General features: G+C 51.8%; 1 protein-coding gene across 2 annotated transcripts; it reads right to left on the minus strand.

Annotated features, from left to right (window-relative positions):
- Positions 1 to 2,260: 2,260 nt before the first annotated feature.
- Med10 (mediator complex subunit 10) lies at positions 2,261 to 7,995 on the minus strand. 2 transcript variants are annotated; one of them, XM_050144737.1, is made up of 4 exons: positions 7,796 to 7,995; positions 6,189 to 6,272; positions 4,426 to 4,528; positions 2,261 to 2,779 (listed from the first exon to the last, which is right to left on the minus strand). In XM_050144737.1, the coding sequence occupies exons 1-4, from the start codon at positions 7,915 to 7,917 to the stop codon at positions 2,756 to 2,758; spliced, it is 333 nt and encodes a 110-aa protein (XP_050000694.1). In that variant the 5' UTR covers positions 7,918 to 7,995; the 3' UTR covers positions 2,261 to 2,755. The 2 variants fall into 2 exon arrangements, with proteins under 2 accessions (XP_050000694.1, XP_050000693.1); XM_050144736.1 differs by having other exon boundaries at positions 2,261 to 2,763; positions 7,796 to 7,993.
- Positions 7,996 to 9,967: the final 1,972 nt, after the last annotated feature.

The raw sequence follows: 9,967 nt of genomic DNA on the forward strand, positions 1-9,967 counted from the left end.
GGGGCACACAGGGAAGGGGATGGAGGGGAGGGCAGGGTGTGCCACAGGGAAGGGGATGGAGGGAAGGGCAGGGGTACACAGGGAAGGGGATGGAGGGGAGGGCAGGGTGTGCCACAGGGAAGGGGATGGAGGGGAGGGCAGGGGGTACACAGGGAAGGAAACCAAAGGGGCAGCCGGGCCAGAGAAGACCAGCAATGTGACAGTAGTGGAGATCCTCACCATGGTGCCCCCACCAATCTGCTGCTCTTCTGACCCCCGATTCTGAACCAGACAACTCTGCAAACAAAACCAGGAATCAATATTCCATCAGTGGCCTTGTCTTCGCGGTCCCTGTTCACAGTGGCCTCTCGTCTTCAGCGGCACCGGCTGCCATCCTTCCTGTTCTCATTATTGCATGAAAATCAACAGCCACAACACTCCTGCCACCGCGGCTGTCTGCAGCCACATCACACTAATGGCCAGTCTGTCTCCTCCTCGCCTTATAGCTCGTGCTGCGAGTTAGGGAAATTACATAACCTGTGCACCAGCTCAGGCTGACATTGTCTGGTGCTGTGGGACCCACCCAGCATCATCCTCAGCTCCCAGAGCCAATGCAGTGTCCAGTCTGTGGACTGGCTAAATGTGTGGTCTGCAAAGACGTTCATGTCCAACAATATCTGAGCCAGGACCAGCACCGGCTCTGGAGAGAGGTGAAGACTTGGGCAGAAAGGCCCTTCCGTCTCGTCACTGATGGTTGACAATAAAGAGACACCAGGAACAAGCAAGAGCTATGGAGAGGAGTGGGCTCGGTCCTCCCTCTGCCATTCTGTGTGGGTGTTCTCCCTGAAAGCAGTCCCAGGTGGAGCACATGACCCTGCCTGAAGCCTGCAGCACCTCATACCTGGCCTCCAAGCAACCAGCAGCCTGGCTCAGGAAAGGGCTACAGTTGGCCCTTGGATTCCACCAGCTTCTCCCACATGCCTAGATGTTTACAATGGCATACATGTCTGCATCCCGCCTCTGTGTTTACCATGCATGTACCAAAAGAAATGACCCAATGTACAGCTTTTGAAACTGTTTTCAAATCAGTAATGGCAGAGCCTGTATACCAGGTCTTACCGGTGTTGGGGGGGGGGGGTGGAGCTTTGACATTCATTCACTTGGGGGGTATGTGTGAGGAGAACACACCTCACCATCCAAGGAGGGAATTCAGTCCTTCTCATGCACATTTTTTCCTTCTTGAGCATCAATGTGAGCATCCTGACCAGTGTGCTGTTCTCCCCCCCCCCCCCCAGGCTCCCTCGTGCGCTCTGCTCAATCCTAGCTGCCCAAACCAAGCTGGCTGCACCTTCACTCATGACCTCATTTTCTGTATGCAGTAATGAGGTTTTCACGCAGGTACCAGTGTGTCAAGGCCGTCTGCAAGGATCCTGAATTCTCAGGCTCTCACAATCACTGCCAACCACAGTATTTCCTCCCTCCTAGAAAACAAAAGAAAAATATTGTCTCTCTACAGGCCTGCATTTTTGCTATCCTCTGTCCAAACCTCTCAAACTCCTGAGCCACCTGCCCTGGGAAGAACAAGACAGATACAGGCATGAGCAGGCTGTGTCCTCAGACGCAGCAACACAATGAGACTGGACACAGGCCACCAATGCCAGGCACTGCATGGCTAAAGCTGCCAAGAGGGCATGGGGTGGACTGAGTGGTGGTCCCTCAGAAGTATGTCCACCTGAACTCTATAAACATGACCTTACTTACAAAAAGTGTCTCTGCAGACGTCATGTTAAAATCTACGGGCTGGATTATACTTTTATGACCATAACAAACATATCTGTACAGCTGTGAGAAACAGACCTCCTCTTTTTAAAAAGCTTTGTTACACATCCTCTCCCTAAGCAGGCCCAGCATCACAAGGCGGGGAACTAGTTAACCAGAGCCTCGCAGCCTGCCTTACACATACAGCCGCATGCCCTGCTTGACTCTCGCCCAGCCCACAGGTCCCCTGAAGGGAAGCAGAAGCCCCATGGTCAGGGGTCCACCCACACTCCAGAGCTGAGCAGCACTGCTCTATAGCACTTTCCAGTACCGTGAGCAGTCTGTTCTTCAGCACACGCCTGTGAGAGAGACTGGGAAATGGAGCGCCCAGCTGGATAGCTTTTCCTACCTACACACCTGAAAAAAAAATCATTGTTTTATGAACATAACGCTTGAGGGAATTAACAGGTGACTGTTCACAGGATACGCTATTCTCAGAAATAATTACATGGAATGAGCCATGTAAAACTCAAGACTTTATTCTTTCTAGTTGAAACTCATGAAAACAATCACATTCTTATGCACCACATCTGAAAATGTGAAATATAAAAGCCAGTTTTGTCTCATGATACTATAACAGAACAGAGTACATAAGCAGAGGACGTCAAGTAGGATCCCAATCCCACGTCACATTTCAGCAAGGCTGTCCTCCTGCCTGCTTTCCCCAAAGAAGGGACCACCCAAGGGTCTGTGAGCTGCAGGACAGCTGGGCACAGCTCTGCTCCTCCAGTCCGTGTCCCACAAGGTCAAGAGGATGGGAGCTGGAGGTAGGCGTGAGGCCAGTTCACATGGCTGGAAGGCAGCGTCGGCAGGCACAGCTTCTCACTCATCAGTCCGGCAATTAAAGGGTATGGGGTCTTCACACACTTAGGAAGGGGGGTGATCTTCCCCCCGAATGCTCCGGTACTTGGCCATGTCTTCTGGAAATACTTTAGAAAGTTCCTGAATCAGCAGGCTTTTAAATTTCTACAAACAAAAATAGCTATGTCAAAAAAAAAAAAAAATCCAGGTTATAGACAACATGGCCCCTCCAAGGAGCCCACAGTCCCCAGTGGGCCACCTGAAGGGATGCAGCCAATCACTGGAGTGTCTGCAGTTAAGGTGTTCCAGGGACAAGAGCGCTCTGGAAGGGGACCAGGTTTTAAGATGACTCCTTCCCTCCAGCCAGGTGCTCCCCCCAGAGGAGGTGACTTCCACAGGGCTAACACTCAATGAAGCTGTTACTCACTAGAATCACACTGAGGTCACGCACGTGTGCAAACACCTCCTGAAGCACGGGAAATACATCATCTACTGCAAACACCACAGTTCTCCGCCACTCCTGTCCTAACATTAGTTCTACCCCAGTCTTAGAAGCTGTCCAGTGTGCCTGCACCCCAAGCCTCCACTCTATGGGTCACAAGGTCAGAGTCAGGAAGACACACTCTGCTTCACTACAATGGAAAAAAGTTCTCACAAGTGTTAACTGGTGCCCACTGGGGGCACACAGGCTGCAAAAAATGTGCCTTGAGACTGCCCCAGCTCTCAGATGAGAGAGCAGGCACACAGTGCCACATGTGCACCGGCAGTGGGCACTGCACTCTAGCAGCCCAAGGCAATGAACCTAAGACGCTGATGGGACCAGAAGCCTTAGCCCCAAGGGCAGTCACTGTGTCCACAGAGGGGATTTCTGCTGTGTCCACGAAGTCCTCAACCCAAGCTGACAGGAGACATAATGCATGGGCTCAATGCTAAAAGGACCAGCCCCCTACGGTCTGACAGAAGCCATGCTCACTCCTGCCCCTCACCTAGAGCCTTCTGAGCACCGGGCACACCTGCACTGGCCTGCACACAAGACACAGCACACACCAAGACTGGCTGATAATGGGCAGGGAGTGGGCAGTACAGGGCAGACGTGTGATGCTGGAACTTAACTATCAGACAGAGTGGACAGTGAGTAGAGAAAGAAAAATGGGCACTTGAGCCAGCACCCTGGGGAAAGAAACTTTCAGGAAGGCCTGTGAGCCTCTCAGAGCAATATGACCAGGCTGACAACAGAACAAGACAGGGCCTGGAGGCTAGCAGGGAGCCCAGAAGACACTAAAGCATACAGTGCTCTCACTGCAGGCCAAACAGTGCATCCGCTGGAGACCAGGCCAGGAGGGTCCAAACAGAAAAGTGAACACTATCCGAACCACAGTTCAGTGACCTGAGAGAGAAAACTGCAGTTCACACTCAGGGCTCAGCTCCCTGGTCGGGGCAAGGGGGCCAAGCTCTCTGTGGGGAGTGTCAGGGAGTTCCTAGGGGTCTGAAGGCAGATGCTAGAGACCACATAAACCTTCCAGGATCCTCCACCTGCAGCCCGTTGACACAGAAAAGGCCTCCAGTCAGGGTCGATACAGAAGATGTCACCCAAGGAAGTCAAATGGGAAAGCCACACTGAAAGGCCCGCTGGCCAGGGACACCACCAGACAAAATGTAAGATGTTAATCTATTTCCTTGTTTGTCACAGGGCTGTGGCTCAGTGACATTCAACGTAACTATTATACATGCCAGAAGTCCCACTGTGTGGCAGTCATACAGCCCACAGAGACTAACAGCAAACTCTGTCAGCCACGCTTACTCGCGACACGCCGGCCTTGGTCTTACCTTCATTGTGTCAATCTTCCCCTTGACTTGCTCGTTTTTGGCCAGAGCCCTCTCCAGGCACTCTTTGGTGTAGAGCTGGGGATTTCGACCTTGATCGATGTATCTGCACACAAGAACATCTCCATCAACTCAGCTGACACACCTAACTTTTTTCTGGAAAGTAGGCAAGGACCAAAAAATAAAGTCCAGTAGGCACGGCTTCTGGTCTAGGAGGCAGCTCTTCCACTTAGAACTAAGTCCTCAGATTTCTCCAAGCATGCACCTCTATTTCTAGCGCCCGTGAGGCAAGAAATGATCACTAGGCACCCCTGACAACACAAGCCATATCGCACCCCCTTACATCCGTGCAGCACTCACCACTCACAAGGCATGTGCATAAAGAAACAAATGCACACGGGCTTCTGCCCTTCGGTTGGTTCCTCAAACAGCCCATACGATAAAGATGCGCTTGAGTGTGGTGCAGCTCGGGCCTGTGACCTGGAGCCTGACTGCTCACACACTGTGTGGGAAGCTAACAGGAGGAGTGGAGGGGCCACGGAAGGGACACCCAGCGTTCATCTGGTGGAGATGGTGTTCTCAATACACTGCCTTATCCACACCCCAGTGACATAATGCAGCACGGTGTTTCTCTCCAGCTATCGCAAGACAATACAACTACCCTGACAGTGTTAACATGTTTAGCCAAAATGCCATCATATCCTGATGTCATGAAATCCACTGCCCACCATATCCAGATTTTACCAAGAACAGACTACCTGGCTAGTTCTGTACAGTGGATAAATCCGAATCATTCAGCTATATTCAGGTTAATACTCATTAAATTGGCCTTTATGACAAACGGCCAAAATACCAATTTCTAGAATTGTGTTTCAGTTTGGTGCTTTTGTAGTAAAGAAAGCAGCAGATTCTGGCGACTTTCTAAGCAAATGCATTTCAAACAGAAGAACATGAAAAGGTGCCATCGCACATGTTATGTAAGCAAGCGGCTCCTCAACTGCGGGGTGGTTGCCATTGTCTAAGGCCCAGAAGTTGAACTGCACAAAGGCAAACACTGGGCTGAAGGGGAGGTTATTTCATCCTTGCTCTGGACAGCCCACGTGCCTATCAGTGTGCGTGAGCCAGGTCGCGGGAGCCTGTGTTCCTCCCAGGGCTCACAGCCCATTCGGGAAGCAGCTGCTCCTGGGAACTCGCGGGCCACTCTCCTCATAGCCACTGCTGTGGCAGGTCTACAGGACTCTCTGGAAGATAAATGGCCCACCACAGCCACCAGGAGGGACCACCTCCCAAGTGCAGGTCACCACAGGAAGCTTCTTGAACAGACCAAATTGTTTTCCAGATGTCTGTGGATATATTTTTTTATTTTGTTATAGCTCACACACAACTCTCATTTTGTTTGTTTTTGTTTTCAAGACAGGATTTCTCTGTGTAGCCCTGGCTGTCCCGGAACTCTCTGCAGACCAGACTGACCTCAAACTCACAAGAGCTGCCTGCCTCTGCCCCCTAAGTGCTGGGATCAACCTGTCCACCACCACACCAAGCCACAGCTCCTTAATTCATAAATTAGGAGCTTTCTCTCCACTGGACTCAGAAACCCGTTTTTATATACTTTTAATTTCCCATTTCCATGTGACTCCATTTTCAACAACACAACCCTGGGGTGACACTTACCCTTTTTTAAGCCCAGTTGTTCACTACAGGCCATGAGACAGGCATTCCTGTCACACCCACATTCAGAGCCAGCAGAGACCCACAGCCATACTCACTCAAAGACTTCCAGAGGCACCATGATATCATGCAGCTGCTGTCTGCACTTGTCTATGTCCTGCAAGCCCGTAACAATGAAGTTCCTGGGGAGAGAGCAGAGGGGTGTGCGGTTAGCTCCGGCGACAGTACAGGCGCAACCCACACACAGCACGGCTCACTGGGCTTCAAGTCACGGTGGTTAAAATGGCAAGGTCGGGGACACTGGGGCAGATAACTGAGGAGACAGCGGGGTACGAGATAGCCACACTAACTAGATAAGAGAGAGACAGGGCCCTGGGAACAGCCACAAAGCCGGTCTCAGCAGGCTCGGGTCTAGGCAATGCTCCAGTTTGCCTGCATCCCACAAAGCCCTCCCTGAGGACGAGTGCAAAATATCACTGCCCTCTACTCTGGTAAACACCTAGCCTTGCCCTCAGCTTTAACAGACTCAGCTGTGGGTACTGTGGGTAAGGATGGCTTCCAGGGCAGTCTCCCATTCCAGAAGGGGAACTAGGGGGATGGGGGATCAGAGCAGATTTCCAGGTCCAGACACTAGAGGCAGGCCTTGCCTTTCTGCTGAGCTGGGTCTGTCTCCGCTGGGGGTAGCTCTCTTCTCCCAGCCTACTAGATGAACCTTGAGTACCTGCTTGCTACACCTGCTCCCTCATGCTAACTTTGAACCAAGACAGCTGCAGCGGCTGCCTCCGAGGGAGTCAGGAGACCCCTGCCACCCTGAACAAGCTGCAGTGCAGTTCACACCTGAACCCTCAATTGCCACCAGATTCCGAGGACACCTTTGGACTTAATACCCTCAATAATCTTCCTTCTAAACTCAGGATGGAGGTGAAGAAAGAGCAAAGTTTTAGAGAACACAAGTCGTCTGAATGGCTTTCAGGGAAGGCAGCATGGAGCACCTTGAGTAGAGGACCCTCAGTCTGCAAGCCAGAAACCCACCCCTCCTGGGCTGACCTTCAGCCCCTCCCAGAGTCACCCTCCACCACCTAGCTGCGCTACAAGGCAGTGAGGCCCGCTCTTAAATATTTTGTTTCCCTGTCCGGCATCCCAAAACCAGGCTGCATGACCAGCACAAAGATATTGCTGGGAGAAAAAAATAAAGGAAAATCAACCCTCTGTGCCTTCTTCCACAGCCAGGCCTATGCAGCAGGTGGCTCTGGACCCTCGGGAGGAGTTTGCTCCTCTTTAACTTAGAGGAGTGGACTCAGCCTCGCCGGTGGGGTGGGGCGGAGGTGGGATGGGAGTGTAGTGCTCCCCCCAGCTTCCCCGGTGGGATGGAGTGGGGGTGGGCTGAGGACGGAGTGGCTCCACCCTGCCCCGTAGGGTCACAGAGGTGCCGGCGTCCCCGGTGGAATTGGGTGCGGTGGACTAGGGTGGAATGCAGTGGGCGGAGGGGTGATGGGGGTGAGGGTGGAGAGGTTCCAGCCTGCCCCGTAGGGTCACAGTGGTGCCGGCCTCCGTCCCCCCACCCCCCGCAGTAAAGTCAGGAAGGAGCTATCCCACCGTGGAGTCCGGATGGAGCCGGACCACACCAGCAGGCCCTAGTGGGGTCCCCAGACCAGCGGCAGGGGCTCCGTACAGAGGCGCCGACGCCCGCCCCGCCTGCACTCACAGTTTCTGGCTGAGCCCCGCCTGGCTGCTGGGCTGGAAGTCGCTGACGATGATGCCGAGCTGCCGAATGTTCTCCACGAACTTCTCCAGGTGCTCCTCTAGGTGGTCGAACTTCTCCGCCATGGCCAGCTCCGCCCGCCCCTCCGCTTGCAGCTCCCAGCTACTCAAGCTCGGCTCCGCTCTCCGCTTCCGGCTTCCGGACGCCCACTTCCGTTTCCTCGGGGAGGGCGGGGTCTCCTCGGGGGCGGGGCCTAGCGCCGGGGGCGGGGCGAGGCTGGAGTTTTTGGCCCGGAAACTGCTGGGAGCGTCCATCGTGGGGGGGGGGGGGGGGGTCAATGGAGAAAACGCGGCGGGTGTGTCGGGGGCGAGGAAAATGAAACACAAGGCAAGACTGAAAACTCCAAGCTGGTACCTTCAATGAAGAAAAACCAAGTCTCACCAGGAAAGGCAAGAAGGAGGCTAGAGTGAGGGAACTTAGTCACGCAGACCCTGGTGTGTTCAAAATTCGAAAGCCTGGGAGATACAAGCAATTTTCTTTAAAAGATAAACATATGGCGCACGCCTTTAATCCCAGCACTCAGGAGGCAAAGGCAGGCGGATCTCTGTGAGTTCGAGACCAGCCTGGTCTACAAAGCTAGTTCTAGGACAGGCTCCAAAGCCACAGAGAAACCCTGTCTCGAAAAACCAAAAAAAAAAGATAAACATAAATCTGGGCCCAGTGAGATGGCTCCATGGGTGAAGACACTTGCTGCTGAGCCTGACAGCCTGAATTCAGTCCCCAGAAGCCTACACTGTAGAAGAGAACAGAACCCTATATATTACCCTCTGAGCTCCATACAAGCGTGCCTACGCACAACGTACACGGACACAAAATACATAAGCAAATGTATCTAAATAGGAAAATCAAGATAAAAACCATGCTTTTTAAAACTGGCTGGGAGGCGGGAATCTCTTTAAAAAAAAAAATGCCCAAGTCCTGGCTGCTTTTCACGCTCACTTTTTAAATTAATCAAACATTAAAGAAAAATGATTTCAAACTTCCACAGACGCTTTGAGAAGCTAGAAAAGGAACATTTCCCAGCCCAATGTAAAAGGTGCTATGACTTTGATGTGAAAATCAGTCCTGAAGGGCTAGAATCAAAAATCTAAGTCAATTGATCATTCAATCCTCGTGAAAGGAAGGGTCTAATGGGACTGAGGAACAGGGAGAAAGGGGGTGCAGAGGAGTGTATAAGGGCTCTCTTATTAGTAGGGGTTCTCTAGACTAACAACTCAGAAGGAATCTCCATATATATTTCATATACATATGAAATATGTCTGTTCTCCCTTACATATTTCATATAGAGAGGGGGTATTTATTTGAATGATCTACAGACGGCAGTCAAGCCAATCCAACAATGGCTGGCTGTGAACAGAGAGAGCAAGAACCCAGGAGTTGCTCAGTGCGTGAGACTACTGTCTTGCTGCTCTTCAGTGTGCTGGAATCCCAGAGACTGCTCTAACTCCAGAGATGGGATGGAATGGATGTGTGGCACGTCACCGACTCTTACCTCAACCTCAGTCCCAAATGGCGATCCTGCCTCCAGGAATCTCAGAAGGAGACTGTGAGTGAGAGCCGTCTCCTCCTGTTCTATATTCCTCTCCAGGGCTGGGATTAAAGGCGTGCACCACTGGGATTAAAGGTATGCAACGCCCAGTTTCCATGGCAACCAGTGTGACTGCTGGGATTAAAGGTGTGTGTCATAATGGCTACTGGGATTAAAGGTGTGTGTGATCACTGCCTGGTCTGTAAGGCTGACCAGTGGGGCTGTTTTACTCTCTGATCTTCAGGCAAGCTTTATTTATTAAAATACAAATGAAATGCCACTACATGGATATCCTAGCAAGCTAAGGTCAAGCTGTCAAAGAGAAAACATGGGTCCTTACACAGGCTTCCAGAAGAAGGTGTGAACCAGATTAAAGCTGTATCCTCCTGTCTCCAGATCCAGATCAAAGACATCTGTCTCTTCCTGCCTTAAAGATCTGGGCTAGAAGTGGAGTCACCCACTTCAAATCAATCAAACAAACGAACAAATCCTCAATGCTGTGCCCTCCATTTCTGGATTCCAGTTAATTACAAATGGACTCAAGCTGACAACCAAGAACAGTGAGCACAGTTCTCTAGATGCCCTGA

Source organism: Alexandromys fortis, unplaced genomic scaffold, assembly GCF_014885135.2.
Source record: "Alexandromys fortis isolate MF-2015 unplaced genomic scaffold, M_Fortis_MF-2015_v1.1 scaffold_52, whole genome shotgun sequence".
NCBI classification, from domain to species: domain Eukaryota; kingdom Metazoa; phylum Chordata; class Mammalia; order Rodentia; family Cricetidae; genus Alexandromys; species Alexandromys fortis.